The sequence below is a fragment of the Triticum urartu genome, chromosome 6A (genome assembly GCF_056163025.1).
Source record: "Triticum urartu cultivar PI428250 chromosome 6A, HENAU_Tu73, whole genome shotgun sequence".
Lineage (NCBI taxonomy): Eukaryota > Viridiplantae > Streptophyta > Magnoliopsida > Poales > Poaceae > Triticum > Triticum urartu.
This window is the reverse complement of record NC_141878.1, coordinates 69,701,576-69,721,573: the sequence shown is the minus strand read 5'-3', so window position 1 is coordinate 69,721,573 and position 19,998 is coordinate 69,701,576. Positions and strand designations below refer to the sequence as shown.

At 46.2% G+C, this 19,998-nt stretch overlaps 5 protein-coding genes across 5 annotated transcripts; all 5 read right to left on the bottom strand.

Annotated features, from left to right (window-relative positions):
• Positions 1-1,444: 1,444 nt before the first annotated feature.
• On the bottom strand, positions 1,445-2,447 carry LOC147963991 (chlorophyll a-b binding protein, chloroplastic-like). Its single transcript, XM_087526633.1, has one exon. The coding sequence runs from the start codon at positions 2,360-2,362 to the stop codon at positions 1,562-1,564; it is 801 nt and encodes a 266-aa protein (XP_087382759.1). The 5' UTR covers positions 2,363-2,447; the 3' UTR covers positions 1,445-1,561.
• A 2,686-nt stretch (positions 2,448-5,133) lies between these two features.
• LOC125512144 (chlorophyll a-b binding protein, chloroplastic-like) lies at positions 5,134-6,123 on the bottom strand. The gene has a single exon (XM_087526632.1). The coding sequence runs from the start codon at positions 6,042-6,044 to the stop codon at positions 5,244-5,246; it is 801 nt and encodes a 266-aa protein (XP_087382758.1). The 5' UTR covers positions 6,045-6,123; the 3' UTR covers positions 5,134-5,243.
• Positions 6,124-8,257: 2,134 nt separating this feature from the next.
• Positions 8,258-9,249, bottom strand: LOC147963990 (chlorophyll a-b binding protein, chloroplastic-like). The gene has a single exon (XM_087526631.1). The coding sequence runs from the start codon at positions 9,174-9,176 to the stop codon at positions 8,376-8,378; it is 801 nt and encodes a 266-aa protein (XP_087382757.1). The 5' UTR covers positions 9,177-9,249; the 3' UTR covers positions 8,258-8,375.
• Positions 9,250-10,764: 1,515 nt separating this feature from the next.
• Positions 10,765-11,767, bottom strand: LOC125512348 (chlorophyll a-b binding protein, chloroplastic). Its single transcript, XM_087526630.1, has one exon. The coding sequence runs from the start codon at positions 11,686-11,688 to the stop codon at positions 10,888-10,890; it is 801 nt and encodes a 266-aa protein (XP_087382756.1). The 5' UTR covers positions 11,689-11,767; the 3' UTR covers positions 10,765-10,887.
• A 6,988-nt stretch (positions 11,768-18,755) lies between these two features.
• Positions 18,756-19,755, bottom strand: LOC125515922 (chlorophyll a-b binding protein, chloroplastic-like). The gene has a single exon (XM_048681406.2). It carries the CDS (start codon positions 19,673-19,675, stop codon positions 18,875-18,877), a length of 801 nt encoding a protein of 266 aa, XP_048537363.2. The 5' UTR covers positions 19,676-19,755; the 3' UTR covers positions 18,756-18,874.
• Between the last annotated feature and the right edge of the window lie 243 nt (positions 19,756-19,998).

The following is a 19,998-nucleotide window of genomic DNA, read 5'->3' as shown; positions in this document are numbered from 1 at the left end:
ACCACACACACGTGCGTGCTGTTCGCTGCAGTTAGCCAACGGCCATTCTTGAATATTAGATCAATGCCTATCTGTCTCTGAATTGTCCAAATCATAACGTAAAAGCGCAGAGAGTCCTACAATCGAGCGGGATGGATTGAGATCATTCGTGATGGTTGCCTTGATGGAAAGCGTGAAGAATAAGCACAAAATAGCCAGCTTCGATGAAAAATGTATACCAGCGTTTCCTTCGCTCGGGCCCCGTAGATTCACCGGCGTACATGGTCATATATGTTGTCTCTTGTCTGAACACATCATATATATATATATATATATATATATATATATATTACTGGATAACAGTAAGAAAGGATCCTACTATGTAATTGTATTAATAAAAATATTTACAAGGGAGTATATACAGAAGAGGGAAGGGGAAAGATCACAAAACATTCTCTATCCAAGAAAGAAAATTATCCTAGTGTTTTCTCTTTACCCCATGGATAACCGTAGTACTCCCTCCGTAAAGAAATATAAGAGAGTTTAGATCACTAAAGTACCGTAAAGAAATATAAGAGTTTAGATCACTAAAGTAATGATCTAAACGCTCTTATATTTATTTACAGAGGGAGTAATATCTTAGCTGAAACTTCTAAGCCATCTTCCCATAGAAAGTCTCTTAGTTCTGAATATTTTAGCATTTCCGATCTTCCATATATTCCAACAGCATAGAATGACTATGTCCATGCTAAATGGAGCGTTAATGGTTATTCTTGCAAGCTTAATTTCATAAAGGTTGAGATCAAGATGAGCTTGTGAGGTATAAAAGCATTTCAGCATGCCCGAGAAAAACTGCAGTCCGAGAATAGATGAAGCTGAGTTTCTTCAGGTTGTTCATGGAAAATGACACAGCTGTAAGGGGGAAGACAAAATGTTTTCCTCTGCACCAGATCTCTGGAGTTAGCTAAAGTAGTAGCCAACAATTTTGTTTGTTTGTTTGAGTTGACAGACACTCTTCCAAAGCTAGATAGATAATATGTGCACAGGCTTGAAACTCACCATAAGAATATTGTGCATCTTCTTGGAGGAGTAATTGGCAGAATTCCATGAATAGTTCCATTGATCAGTATCTCCCTGAGCCTGAAGTGCAGTAATATTCTCTTGCATTTGGATGAACTGAGAGTGAGCCTGAGCAGAAATAGTTCTATGAAACTTGTCTGTAGATCATGCAGTTGCAAAACTGCACTCAAAGGATATTCAAGTTGGTGGCGTAGGAGCAAAGCTCAGGATGAATGACCAGAGCCTGGTTTACATGTTGCCACACTTTTAAATAGGGGAATCAGTTGAAATGTGTCTTCCACCAATATGGTAATAGTTAAGTAAGCGCACACAGAAGTATTTATCTGTTCTGGTGAACCATGATCACAACAAAATGGTCAGACCGACGCAAGGAGCGACATGGAAGTGGACAAATCGAACCGTGATTTAGCACAAAATTCTCATAATTTACATCATGATAGTACAACTCAGACCACATGACAACACGCCTCATGGCGAGCAGAGTCTTGACTCCTGAGACACCTTACTTGCCGGGGACAAAGTTGGTGGCGAATGCCCATGCATTGTTGTTGACGGGGTCGGTGATGTGGTCAGCGAGGTTCTCAAGTGGGCCCTTGCCCGTGACGATAGCTTGGACAAAGAAGCCAAACATTGAGAACATGGCAAGGCGACCGTTCTTGATCTCCTTCACCTTGAGCTCGGCGAATGCCTCAGGGTCTTCGGCCAAGCCAAGAGGGTCGAAGCTGCCGCCTGGGTAGAGTGGGTCGACGATCTCACCGAGTGGGCCGCCGGCAACGCGGTACCCCTCGACGGCACTCATGAGCACGACCTGACATGCCCAAATAGCCAGGATGCTTTGTGCGTGGACAAGGCTGGGGTTGCCAAGGTAGTCAAGACCACCCTCACTAAAGATTTGAGAGCCGGCCTTGAACCAAACAGCCTCACCGAACTTAACGCCATTGCGGGCGAGCAACTCAGGGAAGACGCAACCAAGTGCCCCAAGCATGGCCCAACGACAGTGGATCACCTCCAACTCCCGGTTCTTGGAGAAGGTCTCAGGGTCAGCCGAAAGTCCGGCTGTGTCCCACCCATAGTCACCTGGGAACTCACCTGTCAGGTAGCTTGGGGGCTCACCGGAGAGTGGGCCGAGGTAAAGCACACGGTCAGCACCGTACCATGGGCTGCCGGAAGAAACCTGCTTCGCCTTTGCTACGGTCTTGCGCATGGTGACTCTCGCCTCACCAAAGACAGCCAAAGATGGTACATTCTTCAGCGCCTTGCCGGCGAAGGTCGATGAGGAAAGGGACATGGTGGCTGCCGCCATTGGAAAGATAAGAAAAGTGTCCGCTGTGCTGTATGGGTTCTCAAAGAGATTAGAGGGTGTGGAGATGATTTGATAGAAGATGGGGAGGTGGCTACTTAAGGCAGCAGGAGGTGTCATAGGGAATCCATTTGGTGTGTAATCTGACAAGATAAACAAGGATAGAGAGAAAAATCTTGAGCTTTGCTGCCATTGGCGCTGCATAGATCTCTTGCTCTCATAACACTTGGCGCAGTGAGAGCCAGGAGAAATGAGTATTGCTGTGAACTTGTGTCCAGGAGTGGCTGTGACTGGATTTCCTTGGAGACAGCTGATTGGATCTAGTGCATGTGTGAGTGAGACCTGCATGGTTCGCGCGGCATCACATTATTGAGCCAAATGCCATACATAAAGCTAGATATATCCATTTTTTAGCACAAAGAAAAATGTAGGTCCATCTTAATTTGCCATTCAACTGACAAATAAAATCAATTTATTCCAATTTACATCTGAATATTCTATATATTTTAGTTTAACGTAGAGACTAATTATGCTGCTACTGAAATAAAACAAGTTATGTCTGGCTAAATAAAAAAACTATTAATTTAACCTTAAAAGAAAATGTTCCCCCATTCGTAGTAAATCTTTGAACAAAAATAAATAAATAAATCAAAGTGTGTAACATTACCAAATGGCCCTTGCAGTTGGATACCAAATGACTCCTTCACAGAGAATACTGTAGGGAATATATTAATATCAAGATGATACCAATTACACCCAGTCTCTGCAACAACATAATATCCAGAGCAAGCCTAGACATCCTGCATCTCGAACTGGAGTTGGATATTGTGAAAAGCGTCCCACAGGCGTGCAGGATTCAATTTTTTTTTGTTAAAGAATAGTCACCTGGTAGTTCCTAGTTGATAGACATTTTCTGAAAGAAATTTAAACTAACTTAGAGGTAGGTGTGGCATCGTGGCGATGCTGATAGCCTGATTGGTTTAGGGGCAGCGCAAGATCAGTCGAGTCGGTGCTGATTGTGACATGGTAATGGAACACGGGGATGACCACATAGGACGCAACGATGTTTCAGTCGTCAAGTTTGGACCGGGCTTACTTTGGATTCATGTACTAGACCTCCTTTTGCAATCATCTTAGGAGTAATAGCAATGGGTGCTTCAGGCCAGGTGTGAAAAATTGGGAGCAGAGGGAGGCAAATCTGCAGTGGGCAATGCTTTGGCACATGGTCATTTGTACTTCACATGAATGGTAGTAGTACAATTCAGATCACACGCACGTGCATGCTGTTTGCTGCAGTCTCATAGCCAACGGCCATTCTTGAATATTCGATCAACGCCTATCTGTCTCTGAATTGTCCAAATCATAACGTGAAAGTGCAGAGAGACCTGAAAAATCACTGATGCAGTATAATTGGCCACACTCTGTTTTGTTGCACATTCAGAAATGAAAGAAAACCATGGCCCTTGCAATCGAGCGGGATGGATTGAGATCATTCGTGATGGTTGCCTTGACGGAAAGCCTGAAGAATAGCACGTAATAGCCAGCTTCAATGAAAAATGTATACTAGCATTTCCCTCGCTCGCCCCCCATGGATTCACCGGCGTACACAATCATGTAAGCTGTCTCTCGTCTGAACACATTATATATGTTCTTTTACTGGAAAACAGTAGGAAAGGATTCTACTGTGTAACTATGTTAATACACATATTTACAAGGGACTATATACAGAAGAGGGAAGGGGAATGGTTACAAATTATTTTCTATCCAAGAAAGAAAATTATCCGAGTGTTTTCTCTTTACCCCATGGATAACCAGAGTAATATCTTAGCTGAAACTTCTAAGCGATCTTCCCATAGAAAGCCTCTTAGTTCTTTTTTTAGAAAAGGAGGAGGTACGTATATTTTAACATTTCCGATCTTCCATATCTTCCAACAGCATGGAATGACTATGTCCATGCTAAATGGAGCGTTAATGGTTATTCTTGCAAGCTTAATTTCATAAAGGTTGAGATCAAGATGAGCTTGTGAGGTATAAAAGCATTTCAGCATGCCCGGCAAAAACTGCAGTCCTAGAAGAGATCAAGCTGAGTTTCTTCAGTCTGTTTGCTCATGGAAAAAGGACACAGCTGTAAGGGGGAAGACAAAATGTTTTCCTCTGCACCAGATTTCTGGTGTTAGCTCTCTCATAAAGTAGTAGCCAACAATTTATTTTTGTTTGAGTTGACAGGTACTCTTCCAAAGCCAGATAAAATGTGGACAGGCTTGAAACTCACCATAAGAATATTGTACATCTTCTTGGAGGAGTAAGTGGCAGAATTCCATGAATAGTTCCATTGATCAGCATCTCCCTGAGCCTGACGTGCAGTAATATTCTCTTGCAAGTGGATGAACTGAGAGTGAGCCGGAGCAGAAATAGGTCTATGAAACTTGTCTGCTAGATCATGCAATTGCGAAGCTGCACTCGAAGGAACAAGTTAGTGGCATAGGAGGAAAGCTCAGGATAAAGTTGTTGTAAAGGTTGGTCAGACCAATTTTCCAGTCAAAGCAGCAAAGAATCACTAGAGCCTGGTTTACATGTTGCCACTCTTTTAAATATGGGAATCAGTTTTAAATGTGTCTTCCACCAACATGGTAACAGTTAAGTAAGTGCACACAGAAGTTACACTAGTGTCAAAAACGATATTATATTATGGAATAGAGGGGGTATTTATCTGCTCTCATGAACCATGATATCACAACAAAATGATCGGACCGATGCAAGGCACGACATGGAAGTGGACAAATCAAGCCGTGCTTTTGCACAAAATTCTCTTAATTTACATCATGATAGTACAACTCAGACCACAAGATAATACGCCTCATGGCGAGCTTAGTCCCAAGACACCTTACTTGCCGGGGACAAAGTTGGTGGCAAATGCCCATGCATTGTTGTTGACGGGGTCGGCGATGTGGTCCGCGAGGTTCTCAAGTGGGCCTTTGCCCGTGACGATAGCTTGGACAAAGAAGCCAAACACTGAGAACATGGCAAGGCGACCGTTCTTGATCTCCTTCACCTTGAGCTCGGCGAATGCCTCAGGGTCTTCGGCCAAGCCAAGAGGGTCGAAGCTGCCGCCTGGGTAGAGTGGGTCGACGATCTCACCGAGTGGGCCGCCAGCAACGCGGTACCCCTCGACGGCCCCCATGAGCACGACCTGGCATGCCCAAATAGCAAGGATGCTTTGTGCGTGGATGAGGCTGGGGTTGCCGAGGTAGTCGAGACCACCCTCACTAAATATTTGAGAGCCCGCCTTGAACCAAACAGCCTCATCGAAGTTGACGCCGTTTCGGGCGAGCAACTCAGGGAAGACACAACCAAGTGCCCCGAGCATGGCCCAGCGGCAATGGATCACCTCCAGCTCCCGGTTCTTGGCGAAAGTCTCGGGGTCAGCGGAAAGCCCGGCAGTGTCCCACCCATAGTCGCCAGGAAACTCACCGGTCAGGTAGCTCGGGGGCTCACCGGAGAGTGGGCCGAGGTAGAGCACACGGTCGGCACCGTACCATGGGCTGCCGGAGGAAACCTGCTTCGCCTTTGCAGCGGTCTTGCGCATGGTGACTTGGGCCTCGCCAAAGAGAGCTAAAGATGGTACATTCTTCACCGCCTTGCCGGCAAAGGTCGAGGAGGAGAGGGACATGGTGGCTGCCGCCATTGGAAAGCTAAGAAAAGTGTCCGCTGTGCTGTATGGGTTCTCTAAGAGATGAGTGAGTGTGGAGATGACTTGATAGAAGAGGGGGAGGTGGCTACTTAAGGCAGAAGGAGGTGTCACATGGAATCCATTTGGTGTGTAATCTGACAAGATAAACAAGGATAGAGAGAAAAATCTTGAGCTTTGCTGCCATTGGTGCTGCATTTATCTCTTGCTCTCAGGACACTTGGCGCAGTGAGAGCCAGGAGAAATGAGTATGCTGTGAACTTGTGACCAGGAGTGGTTGTGAATGGATTTCCTTGGAGACAGCTGATTGGATCTATGTGCATGTGTGAGTGAGACCTGCATGGTTCGCATGCACCACTCCGGCGAGCCGTTGCGCTCATGTATCTTTTAGATTTCAGAAAATCAAAATAGAATGTACCATCTCCTCTTGGTAAAATATCACATTATTGAGCCAAATGCCATACATAAAGCTAGATATATCCATTTCTACCATAATGAAAAATATAGGTCCATCTTAATTTACCTTTCAACTGACAAATAAAATCAATTTATTCCAATTTACATCTGAATATTCTATATATTTTATAGACTTATTATACTGCTTTTTTCTATATATTATACAGCTAATGAAATGAAACAAGTTATGCTTGGTAAAAAAAGATTAGTAATTTAACCTTAATAAAATGTGCCTCCATTCGTACTAAATATTGAACAAAAATAATTCAAAGTGTGTAACATTACCACATAAATTGGAAAAATGATGGAGAAGGTTATTTCTACACGAAAAAATGTTAGTTTAAGCAGAAGTGTTCGATCTTCTGCTGGGTGCATATGCACCCAGGATGAATAGCAAATTTTGAAAAACTAGTAAACATTTTTTTTGTGATAAACATTCTTGAATGGTTTACTAACAAGCAAATAAGTTTCGTGATGGAAAAACATCCGAGGAGGCCTGAAAAAAAAAACCAGTGTTCCAAAGTGCTTAAAAGATGCCCTTTTTTGGAATATCATTTTTTTTCAGACCTCACGAATGATTTTCAGCACAAATTTTTTCATATTGGTAAACACATTCAGCAATCTTTGTCTAAAAAAGTTCAGATTTCTGTTGAAATTGTTTCCTATTTTTTCTTTCCAAATTTACTGTTCAGCCTGGTGCATATGCACCCAAGTGCAGTTTAAGTTGTTATTTCCCATTCTGGGATAACGTATGCTTTTATTTTTATTTGAGCCTAGAGAACTATATAAATTGCATGTGTCATCGCACATAATATTATTGTTTCACTATATTGCAATATATTCACATACTTCAAAACATCAATGTTAAGTCAAATTCATCAACGTGCTTATAATTCTCACTTATAATTATGTATGTTTGATTTGTATATGTGTAGCTCTTAAATTAGGGCAGGAATCTCATAAAAAAATTATAAGTCAAAGATCTCAAGAAAGAAAATCTTAGCACGTGATCCCCATCTCTCTAACGTCGTTGATTCTCATGTCACCGGTCACCCTATCTTTTGTGTTTTGGTGATGATCATGTACAACAATTATATTGTGTAATAAAACCTTAGTTATTCACAATATTTTAATAGCTATCTTTTGTAAAAGTATATTTTATTGTATATCTACTCTTATATGCTTTAAGAAGAATAGCAATAATTTTTAATTGGTTTATAATAAAAATGACACAAAACAGAGACAAGTGTTGCCCACCCATCTCTACCTCCAGTTCTTTGCCACCCACCGCAATATCAGCGTCAACGACCGCCTCTCGCAGCCCCTCCTCAACTAAATTGACTATTTCTCGACGGTTACATTACTTGCTCACTTTAGATAACAATGCCCTAGACCGATAGTGGTAAACCAAACCACTTGGTTGGGCTGGGAGGGAGATATGAAAAATCACTAATGAGGTATAATTGGCCACACAACCTTTGTTGGAAATTAAGAAACGAAAGCAAGACATGACCCCTGCAATTGAATTGAGATCGTTCCCGATTATTGTTTTGATGGAAACTTCCATGAAAGTTTATATTAGTGTTTCGTTTGCTCTGACCCCACAAATCCACCAGCGTCAATAGCCTACACAATCATATGAGCCGCCGTTGATCCGAGCACATAATGATAATGGTTAGCTAAGCGCGAGCCGAAATATTTACCTGTTCTCGTGGATTGCAAGCACGATGATCATTTCGATGCAAATCACAACATTCAAGACGGGAAAATCTTGCATTGCTTTTGCACAAAATTCTCGTAATTTACATCATGGTAGTACAACTCAGATTGCACACCAATACGCTTTGGGGCGTGCACAATCTTCAAGACATCTTACTTGCCGGGGACAAAGTTGGTGGCGAATGCCCATGCGTTATTGTTGACGGGGTCAGCAATGTGGTCAGCGAGGTTCTCAAGTGGGCCCTTGCCCGTGACGATAGCTTGGACAAAGAAGCCGAACATTGAGAACATGGCGAGGCGGCCGTTCTTGATCTCCTTCACCTTGAGCTCAGCAAATGCCTCGGGGTTGTCGGCTAGGCCGAGAGGGTCGAAGCTGCCTCCTGGGTATAGTGGGTCGACAATCTCGCCGAGTGGGCCACCGGCGACGCGGTACCCTTCAACGGCACCCATGAGCACGACCTGGCATGCCCAAATAGCTAGGATGCTTTGCGCGTGCACAAGGCTGGGGTTGCCGAGGTAGTCGAGACCACCCTCACTAAAGATCTGGGAGCCGGCCTTGAACCAAACAGCCTCGCCGAACTTGACGCCGTTGCGGGCGAGCAACTCAGGGAAGACGCAACCAAGTGCCCCAAGCATGGCCCAACGACAGTGGATCACCTCCAACTCCCGGTTCTTGGAGAAGGTCTCGGGGTCAGCCGAAAGTCCGGCTGTGTCCCACCCATAGTCACCTGGGAACTCACCTGTCAGGTAGCTCGGGGGCTCACCGGAGAGTGGGCCGAGGTAGAGCACACGGTCAGCACCGTACCATGGGCTGCCAGAAGAAACCTGCTTCGCCTTCGCTACGGTCTTGCGCATGGTGACTCGGGCCTCGCCAAAGAGAGTCAAAGATGGAACGTTCTTCACCGCCTTGCCGGCAAAGGTCGAGGAGGAGAGGGACATGGTGGCTGCCGCCATTGGAAAGCTAAGATGAGTGTCAACTGTATGGGTTTTCAAAGAGATGAGTGAGTATGGAGATGATTTGATAGAAGAGGGGGAGGTGGCTACTTAAGGCAGCAGGAGGTGTCATAAGGAATCCATTTGGTGTGCAATCTGACCAGATAAACAAGGATAGAGAGAAAAATCTTGAGCTTTGCTGCCATTGGTGCCGCATAGATCTCTTGCTGTCACAACACTTGGCGCAGCGAGAGCCAGGAGAATAAGCGGAGGTGTTCGCTCTGCTCCTGGGTGCATATGCACCAGGCGAAAATTGAATTTTGAAAAGAATAGTAAACAAATTTAAAACTTTTTTTTTGTGATGAGCATTCTTGAATGTTTTACTAACATGCAAATAAGTTTCGTGATGGAAAAACATCTGTGGAGGTCTGGAAAAAAATCAGTGTTCCAAAGTGCTTTAAAAATTGCCCTTTTTGGAACATCATTTTTGTAATGGTTTTTCAGACTTCCACAAATGTTTTTCACCATGATAATTTTCATGTTTTTCAAATTTACTTCTCAGTCGGGTGCATAAGCCCCCAAGTGCAGTTTAAGTTGTTATTTCCTTAAATTTATGGATAATGTACACTTTTATAGCTTTGTTTTTATTCAAGCCTGGATGACTATATAAATTGCATGTATGATCGCACATAATATAATTATTTCACTATATTGCAATATATATTCACGTACATCAAAACATCAATGTTGAGTCAAATTCATTTACGTGCTTATAATTTTCACTTATAATTATGTATGCTTGATTTTTATATCTTTAGCTCTTAAATTAGACAGGAACCTGACGAACAAATATATGTCGAAGCTCTCGAGAAAGAAAATCTTAGCACGTGCTCCCCAGCTCTCTAACGTCGTTGATTCACAGGTCACCCTATGTTCTTTGGGTGATGATCATGCACAACAATTATATTGTGAATTGTTTATTTGTTGAAAATATTTTAATAGCTATCTTGCATAAAAGTATGTTTTAATTCTATCTACTCTGCTTTAACAAGAATATCAATAATTTTTCAATTGATTTATAATAAAAATGACACAATAGAGAAATGTGTTGATCTATAGGTGGACGCCCACCCATCTCCGCCTCCAAGTCTTTGCCATCCACCACAATATCAGCAGCAGCGACCGCCTCTCGCACCCCAATCCTTGAATAATCGACTATTTCCCGACCCTTACATTGCCTTCTCACTTTAGACCACACCAGTAAGCCATACCACTTGGTTGGGCTGGGAGGGAGATATGAAAAATCACTAATGCAGTATATGGCCACACTACTTTTGTTGAAAATTAAGAAATGAAAGAAAACCATGCCCCTTGCAATTGAATTGAGATTAGTCCTGATTGTTGTATTGACGGAAGCTTCTATGAAAATTTATATTAGCGTTTCCTTTGCTCTGAATTGACCCCGCAAATTCACCAGCGGACAAGCCTACACAATCATATGAGGCGTCGCTGATCTGAGCACATAATGATAATGGATAACTAAGCGCGAGCAGGAATATTTATCTGTTCTCGTGGATTGTGATCACAACGATCAGATCGATGCAAGTCATGACATTCAAGCAAGAAAAATCTTGCATTGCTTTTGCACAAATTCTCATAATTTACATCATGGTAGTACAACTCAGACTGCACAACAAACACGCTTTGTGGCGTGAACAATCTCCAAGACATCTTACTTGCCGGGGACAAAGTTGGTGGCGAACGCCCAGGCGTTGTTGTTGACGGGGTCAGCGATGTGGTCAGCGAGGTTCTCAAGTGGTCCCTTGCCCGTGACGATAGCTTGGACAAAGAAGCCGAACATTGAGAACATGGCGAGGCGACCGTTCTTGATCTCCTTCACCTTGAGCTCGGCGAATGCCTCGGGGTCATCGGCTAGGCCGAGAGGGTCAAAGCTGCCTCCTGGATATAGTGGGTCGACGATCTCGCCAAGTGGGCCGCCGGCAACCCGGTACCCCTCGACGGCACCCATGAGCACGACTTGGCATGCCCAAATAGCTAGGATGCTTTGCGCGTGCACAAGGCTGGGGTTGCCGAGGTAGTCGAGACCACCCTCACTAAAGATCTGGGAGCCGGCCTTGAACCAAACGGCCTCGCCAAACTTGACGCCGTTGCGGGCGAGCAACTCAGGGAAGACGCAACCAAGTGCCCCAAGCATGGCCCAACGACAGTGGATCACCTCCAGCTCCCGGTTCTTGGAGAAGGTCTCCGGGTCAGCCGAAAGTCCGGCAGTGTCCCAACCATAATCGCCAGGGAACTCACCGGTGAGGTAGCTCGGGGGCTCACCGGAGAGTGGGCCGAGGTACAACACACGGTCGGCACCGTACCATGGGCTGCCAGAGGAAACCTGCTTTGCCTTCGCTGCAGTTTTGCGCATGGTGACGCGGGCCTCGCCGAAGAGAGCCGATGACGACACGTTCTTCACCGCCTTGCTGGCAAAGGTCGAGGAGGAGAGGGACATGGTGGTGGTTGCCATTGGAAGGCTGAGCAAATTGTCTACTGTATGGATTCTCCAAGGGATGAGTGAGTGTGGAGATGCCTTGATATGAGAGGGGGAGGTGGCTACTTATGGCAACGGAGGTGGCACAGGGCATCGATTTGGTGTGTAAGCTGACAAGATAAAGATGGATAGGGAGAAAAATCTGGAGCTTCGATGCCATTGGTGCTGCACAAATCTCTTGTTCTCAGAACACTTTTTTTTTTTGGCGCAATGGGAACCAGGAAACGTTATCGCCGTGAGCTTGTGGCTAGAAGTAGCTGTGACTAGGATCAAGTGTGTGAGTGAGATCTGTAGGGACGTAGGGTTCGCATGCACTAGGATGCATCGCGCAACGTCACACCGCACACACTCTGGTGAGCTGTTGTTCTCACGTACGTATCTTTTATCTTTCAGAAAATCAAAATAGGATGTGCCATCTCATCGTAGTAAAAGGTCACATCATTATTGGCCATATTCCATACGTAAAGCTAGATATATCCATTTTTACTCTAATGAAGATTGTAGGTCCATCTTAATGGTCATTCGATTGATAAGTAAATTAATTTATTCCCAATTTAAATTTGCATAATCTATATGTTTGATTTTTATATGCTTTTTATATTGGACTCTCTCATTGATGGTACTTCCTTTGTACCATACTATATGTCGTTTTAGCACTTCAATCAATTTTGAAGTGCTAAAACGACATATAGTATGGTACAAAGGGAGTAGGGGGGGGGGGGGGGGGGCTCGGGATTTTAAACACCCAGGTGATGAACACCTGTCTCATTATCAAATGGTGGCGGAGGATCATGACTGCTATTCTCGGCACTCTCTGGTTCAATCTTCTCAAAACTATATACTTCCTTGCTGGTAATCCCATGTTCGCTACGGCGTCTCGTGGGTCACAGTTTGGGAAAGACCTGGTTAGGGTGAGGGATCTGTTTCTTGAGCATGTCAAGTTCGTGGTCAAGAATGGTGCCTCTACTCTTTTTTTGATTGGATTGGTGGTCTGGCGATTCCTCGCTTGGGTCTTCTTTTCCGGTTTTGATTTCTTATTGCTCTAACCTGGAGATCTCAATCTCTGAGCTCCCTCGTAATAATTGGGACTTGGGCTTCCAGAGATCTCTTTCTCCCGAAGAGTTGGGGGATTGGCACCGTCTTGCTGCTTTGTTTCCTATTCTCTCGAAGGAGGAGGACTCCGTGTCCTGGCCTCATGTCGCGTCTCGGAAGTTTTCTGTCAAGTCATTGTATGCTAGGATTATTTCTGGTACTCCTTCCTCCAAGTTTAAGCAAATTTGGGCTGCCAGGATCCCCCCCAAGATCAAGATTTTTCTTTGGCAAGCCTTTAGGGGGCGGTTGCCTTCCCGGGATCAGATTTGGAAAAGGAATGACCGCGGCTCAGCTTACTGTGCTTTATGTTCTGCCCTGGAAGACACTAATCATATTTTCTTTGGATGTGCTTTGGCCAAGTTGTTGTGGGGGTGTGTTCGTTCCTGGCGGAACACCTCATGGGCCCCCGGCTCGTTCTCAGACATGCGTCTGTTGATGGCTAACTTACAGGGACGGTCCAGGAGGCTGTTTTGGATTGGGCTGGGTGCTCTTTGCTGGTCCTTATGGACTACCAGAAACAAATTCACCATTGAGGGTGCTTTTCCTAATAAGCCTGCTGATGTCCTGTTTAAAATGTCTATCTTCTTGTAGCAATGAAAATTATTGACTAAATCGGCGGATCGAGATGGCATGGGGGTGTTGATCAATAAAGTGCAGGCGTCTGCCAACCTGATGTCCTCTCCCCCCGTCGCCGCTTCGTCGTAGCTTGTTGGCTTCTCCTTAGTGTAGTAGGTGGTTGGCCTGCATGCCTCATTTTGTAGTATTTGGGCCTGCGTGCCACCGAACTTTGGTTCTTATGTCCTGTGGTGGTTGGCCCATTGTTTTTGAGTGAACTGTTTGTGTTGTGCTGTTCTGTTGCTACTCTTTCGTATGGCTTTATTTATAAAGTCGCGCGTATGCCTTTTCTCTAAAAAAAGTACATGCTATGATTGATGCAATGTATCAAGTGAAAACAATCAATATTAGTTGTGTGGTGAAATTGGGTAAGAAAATAACATGATTGGTTCAAGCACTGCATCAACATAAAAACATCTAGGAGTTTGGTAGTTCTTAGTTGATTTGCATTTGCTGAAAGAATAGTCTGGTAGGTTTAGGGGCAGCGAAACATCAGCCAAAAGTGGTGACTATAACATGGGACATGGGGATGGTCATATATGATGCAATGATGTTCTAGCTGTCAGGTTTGGACTGGGCTTAATTTCGATTCATATACTATAGAACTACTTGCATTCATCTTTGGATTAATTAACTAAGAAAGTAAGAGTGGGTGCTTTTATGATAGGTTTGATAAATTTGAAGTAATAGCACGGAGGTACTTCTTCGATGGAGAAATCTAACAATGTTCCCCTGTGACGATGGCGTGTGCACATATAAGCCAAACATGAAAACGTGGCGAGACAACCATTATTGATTACTAGATCAATGTGTACTAGCCTAGCTCGCGCGGCGGCACGCCGCGCCTCAAAAATAAGCTATGATTATATATGATATTTTTATTTTGTGTGATAAATTCAGGTCTAAAAATAAGAGTTTTATGAGCATAAGTTTAAAGTCATTATTTTTTAGTTTAAAAAGGTAAGTTGTGCACATAAGCGATTTGCAAAGGATGCATTTATTACCACCATGCGTGATACATCTTGCGAGATGGAAAATGGTGGAGAACATGTCTTACTCCGAGAAGAGATGGAAGAAGCTAGGGCACATGTTATTGAAAGAGGCCATAGCAGCGGCTCGGTGGAGCACCCACCGGCGTCGGGTACCTTCTACAGATTCATTGTCTACGCGCCTAGTAGTCTACGTAGATACCACGATTAATATCCACCTCCCGACCAGCATTACCAGGTCTACCATCAGCAGGCGGCCAAGTAGAACGTGGCCGATCATGAAGAGAACAAATATATACGCAACACATCCACACCCGGTTTCTATCATGAGCACCATATATAAATCAGTCTCTACAGCCAAAACGGCAACCGACCTAAAGCAGCAAAAAGAAAAATTCCATATGACTCTGCTGACAACAATGAAATAACATATGCAACATGTCAACCATAATCCACCACGCTGCAACACCATTATTAACCCACACATGCGACCGTCAAAAAAGAAAACAAAACAGATGGTAAAAAATAGAGAAAATATCTCATTGTACGGATAAGACGTAAAAAATATATTAGAAAAAGATAAAAGAAAATAAGCCACACACATAAAACGACCGAAGGAGAAATATCTCAATCCATAGAAAAATAATATACTCCGTATAATTCAAAAAGGGCAACTGAAATCACATGCACGTAGTCACATCGGCCGCCATGCAGTGATGCATGTAATCATATCCCTCCGAAATTAGCGCCGGTGATTGCATGCACCTATCAGCGGTCAAACCGGAAACAAAACAGATACTACCACGCAGCAAAAGGCAGTTTGATCTAACAAAACAAATCCGAGGATAAATCGCCGGGTCCACCCAATTGCAAGTCCGTAAAATTCACTGGTAAATTCAAGGAAACCTCAAATAGAAAAATGAGAAAAAGGAATCCTTTGCGGGGTAGTGATGTTATTACTAACACGTAAAGAAATAAACTATTTGGGACCGTGCTTGTTGGTGTATCCGTGTATGTATGTCATGCCCAACTTTGGATTCTGTTCAAATAGACATTGGGTCGTCAGTCTAAAGCGCATCAATCCAGAATCCAACCATTCCGATTATACAGATACAAAATTCGTACTTCAGCCAGAGAGCATCTCATGGTGCTCCATCTGCACGTACAAATGCTTCCGGCTGTACTGGTTAGTGCGTTGTGTAAGCATGTGAACTTTTATATTAAAGAGAACAACTTAACATATACTATTAAATTTTCAAGTGCTCACTTATGTGGACAGATCTCCTGTTCGCATAGGGATGTCAACATTGAAAGCGCTGGGATCATCCCTCGTCCATTGTAATAGTAGTTCTGCCCCCACGCCGAAGTACAGTAAACAGGCCCAGCTACCGTACCGTCAGCGCTGCGCCAACTCTCACATGGACGAACAGGAGCTTTCCCTGCCATGCAAGTTGCAGTAAACCACGGTGCCCAGGCACGTACGTACTCTTGAGGCCATCCATCGAACGTGCCAAGTAAACCAATGTGCAAGTGCAGCCGCTGGTGATACTCGTCACATAATGCACTTCACACTTGGAGACACCGGGCCGAAGGGGAAGACTGCGCACGCCCGGTCGCCGTGCCACCCGCGTCCACACGCACCTCGACGCCGGAGTCTGCGCGAGCATGCATAGTCAGCCTCCGCCGTGGACGGGTATTCGGAGCTCACGCACGTGGAGGATGCCCTAGCCGCACTCGGCGAGTTCCTTGCATTGCCACCTGCGAACGGTCCACCGTCGCGTACGGCTCGTTCGAGCAAGCGCTAATCGCGCTCGAGCAGAGCGTCGCGGAGCTGCGGGCGGGGGCGTTCGGTTGGGGACGGCACGATGGTCGCCACCTTGCTTCGGGCACCCAGTCGATCAGAGAAGGTCAAAAGGAGCAATGCGGCCTTGCTGTGATAATGTGACACATGCCGGGGAAGGTGTTGTCACCGGCGCGATGGCTTTGGAGGCGGAGCCACACGAAAAAAATCGAGAGGCGGCCACCGGCACCACAGGACCTCCGACTCCGGTAACCGTTGTATAAGTGACACGGAACGGCAGGACGCCGTCCGCCTGGGAGGTCGCGAGCTCGAGGCGGCAGGTTTTCGAAGGCTCCGACGCGGTCCTCTGCGGCAGGCAGGTCCTCTGCGGCGAGCGCGGCGTGTAGCTTGTGTAGTCGGCGATCGGGCACCGCTAGTCGTCCATCGTAAACGGCGAAGAAGTGGGCGGGGAGGCGGAAGGAGGAGTGGTCGAGGCCGGCGACCACCCCGCGCGCCCACGCGCATAGGTCCGTTCCTATGGGGTGTTTTCCTTGATGCCGCTGCCATCTCACAACTCCACACAGCCGTCACCCATGACTCATCTCGCCCGCATGACCGGCCACCCGTGTAGTACATGCTAGCATGCATTCCAGGGCCACATCACCACGCGTGCCCGGTGTGCCCACCGGCGTCTGGGAGCCGCCGGAGCATGGTCACGCGGAACCTGGCCCTCGCCGCCGCCAGCTCGGCCTCCTTCTCGAGCGCGGGCAACCCGTTCCGGGACAGGATCATCAGCCGCGGCCTGTCGTCCACCAGCCCCATGACGCTGCTGCAAGATGTTGTTTCTTCGCTTCCGTCGCGCTTGTGCCGCGGCCTTTTCTCCTTGATGATGCACAGGCCGCCGCCGACCTCCGGGTATCGCTAGTGCCGTTGATCGACGGGTAGTTTCGTGTTGGACATCATAGCGAGCAGGCCTGGCACCGGTAACACACTCGGGCACGGCCCGGAGGTGCAACTCGTCCATGGTGCCCATGACGCCGAACTCCCACTCATGGGTGTACGACCGGATGCGCTCGTTCACCAGGCTGACGCGCATGCCGAGCTGCCGTTGCAGCGACTGGCGTCGACACCATCCCCTGGTCGAACCGCGTGGTGGATGGCTACAGGAGGTCATCCATGACGGCAGAGAAGAGGATGTAGAAAGAGCAGCAGGTAGGAGACGAAGGCGAAGCAGAAGAGGATGGGAAAGTTGGTGATCTGGCCGCCGGCCGTGAGGGGCATCTCCCACGCGGTGCTAGTGGGCTCAATGCGGCACGACGATATAGCGGGGCACGGTGAGGAGGAATTGGCCGGTGCTGCGGTGAAACAGAAGCGAATCTCACTATTTTTACACCTTCGGCTCATCTAGAAAGAACGATTCAAGCGGCGATCAAGAAGCATCGAATTAAGCGGCAGGATGTCGGCAGGAACACGTGGCCAGAACAACGACCAAAGCGGCGAGCGAGTACCAGAACCATCGAGTTAAGCGGCGTTCAAGACCCGAATTTAGGCAACCAGCATGCCGCATATGCATGTAAATCGCAACAACCAGAACCACCACATGCAAAAAATAACACGGGCACGCGTCTACAGAGGCAAAAATCAAGCAGCATACAACTGAGCGGGAGACAAACACGGAGGTGGAAAAAAAAGCAGCCAGCCCACAAATCCATCCAACCAGAAAGCGGACAAAACTAAACTACGTGATCAAATCAACTACGACGCCATGCAGCACACATGCAAGGCAAAAGGAATGTCCCACATCGCACAGAAAATTGCTAGATCCACCCCAATAACTACACAGCGATGAAGCAATGAAGTTCAAAAAATTTGAATCAAAAACACACAGCCACACATCGGTTTCTACCCCACCATATCCCAAAGTAATACATGTGTCAAGAAAGGAAATGCCCACAAGTTGCTTTCAACCAAGTGGCTGAATCTCAGGGCAAAAACCTTCTCTGGAATAGATGCTTGGGTATGTGTCTCTAAATTGTCCAAATCATAAAGTAAAAATGCAGATAGATCCAAAAAATCATTGATGCGGTATAATTGGACACACCCTGTTTTGTTGCAAATTATGAAATGAGAATAAATCATGGCCCTTGCAACTGAGCGAGATAAATAGAGATCATTTCGGATGATTGCCTTGATCAAAAGCGTGGAGAGTACCCCCACAAAAAAAGAAGGCGTGGAGAGTAAACACGAAACAGAAATCTTCAATGAAAAATATATATACTAATGTTTCCTTCGTTCAGGCTCCGCAAATTCAACGACACACACGATTCTATAAATTGTCACTCACCTGAGCACAGTATGATACTTTCTCTGTCCGAAATTACTTGTCGCTCAAACGAAGGTATTTAAGTGCCAAACACATCCGTCTGTCCGGAATTATCCATTTGAGTGACAAGTAATTTCAGACTGAGGAAGTAATAATTAATTAAGCGCGTGACAAAGTATTTATTTGTTTCTGTGATTGTGATTGTTGTCACAACAAAATGGTCAGATCAATGCAAGTCACAACATTGAAGGCGGACAAATCTTGCATTGCTTTTGTATAAAATTATCGTAATTTACATCATGGTAGTACAACTCAGGCTGTACAATAAACACGCTTGGTGGTGTGCACAGGCTTCAAGATAACTTACTTGCCGGGAACAAAATTGGTGGCAAACGCCCAAGCATTGTTGTTGACGGGGTCAGTGATGTGGTCAGCGAGGTTCTCAAGAGGGCCCTTGCCTGTGACGATAGCTTGGACAAAGAAACCAAACATTGAGAACATAGCGAGACGCCCGTTCTTGATCTCCTTCACCTTGAGCTCAGCGAATGCCTCAGGGTCATCGGCTAGACCGAGAGGGTCGAAGCTGCCGCCTGGGTAGAGTGGGTCCACGATTTCGCCAAGTGGGCCGCCGGCAATGCGGTACCCCTCGACGGCACCCATTAGCACGACTTGACACGCCCAAATAGCTAGGATGCTTTGCGCGTGGACGAGGCTGGGGTTGCCGAGGTAGTCGAGACCACCCTCGCTAAAAATCTGGGAGCCAGCCTTGAACCAAACGGCCTCGCCAAACTTGACACCGTTGCGGGCGAGTAACTCAGGGAAGATGCAACCAAGCGCCCCAAGCATGGCCCAACGACAGTGGATCACCTCTAGCTCCCGGTTCTTGGCGAAGGTTTCGGGGTCAGCCGAAAGCCCGGCGGTGTCCCACCCATAGTCGCCAGGGAATTCACCGGTCAGGTAGCTCGGAGGCTCGCTGGAGAGTGGGCCGAGGTAGAGCACACGGTCGGCACCGTACCATGGGCTGCTAGAGGAAACCCGTTTCGCCTTCGCTGCAGTCTTGCGCATGGTGACACGGGCCTCGCCAAAGAGAGTCGACGATTGTACATTCTTCACCGTCTTGCCGGCAAAGGTCGAGGAGGAGAGGGACATGGTTGTGGTCGCCATTGTAAGGCTACGCAAAATGTTGGCAGTATGGGTTCTGCAAGAGATGGGTGTGTCCAGATGACTTGATAGGAGAGGGGGATGTGGCTACTTAAGGCAGTCGGAGGTGGTATAGGGATCGATTTAGTGTGTAATCAGACAAGATAAAGATGGATAGAGAGAAAAATCTTGAGCTCTGCTGCCATTGGTGCTGCATAGATCTCTTGCACTCAGAACACCTGTAACATCGAGAGCCAAGAGATATGAGTATTCCTGTGAACTTGTGGCCAGGAGTGGTTGTGACTGGATTTCCGTGGAGACAGCTCACTGGATCAAGTGTGTGAGTG

Excerpts from the sequence above, each read along its gene's own strand:
- LOC125515922 (XM_048681406.2), bottom strand. The coding sequence starts at position 19,675 with ATGGCGACCACAACCATGTCCCTCTCCTCCTCGACCTTTGCCGGCAAG.
- LOC125512348 (XM_087526630.1), bottom strand. The coding sequence starts at position 11,688 with ATGGCAACCACCACCATGTCCCTCTCCTCCTCGACCTTTGCCAGCAAG.
- LOC147963990 (XM_087526631.1), bottom strand. The coding sequence starts at position 9,176 with ATGGCGGCAGCCACCATGTCCCTCTCCTCCTCGACCTTTGCCGGCAAG.
- LOC147963991 (XM_087526633.1), bottom strand. The coding sequence starts at position 2,362 with ATGGCGGCAGCCACCATGTCCCTTTCCTCATCGACCTTCGCCGGCAAG.
- LOC125512144 (XM_087526632.1), bottom strand. The coding sequence starts at position 6,044 with ATGGCGGCAGCCACCATGTCCCTCTCCTCCTCGACCTTTGCCGGCAAG.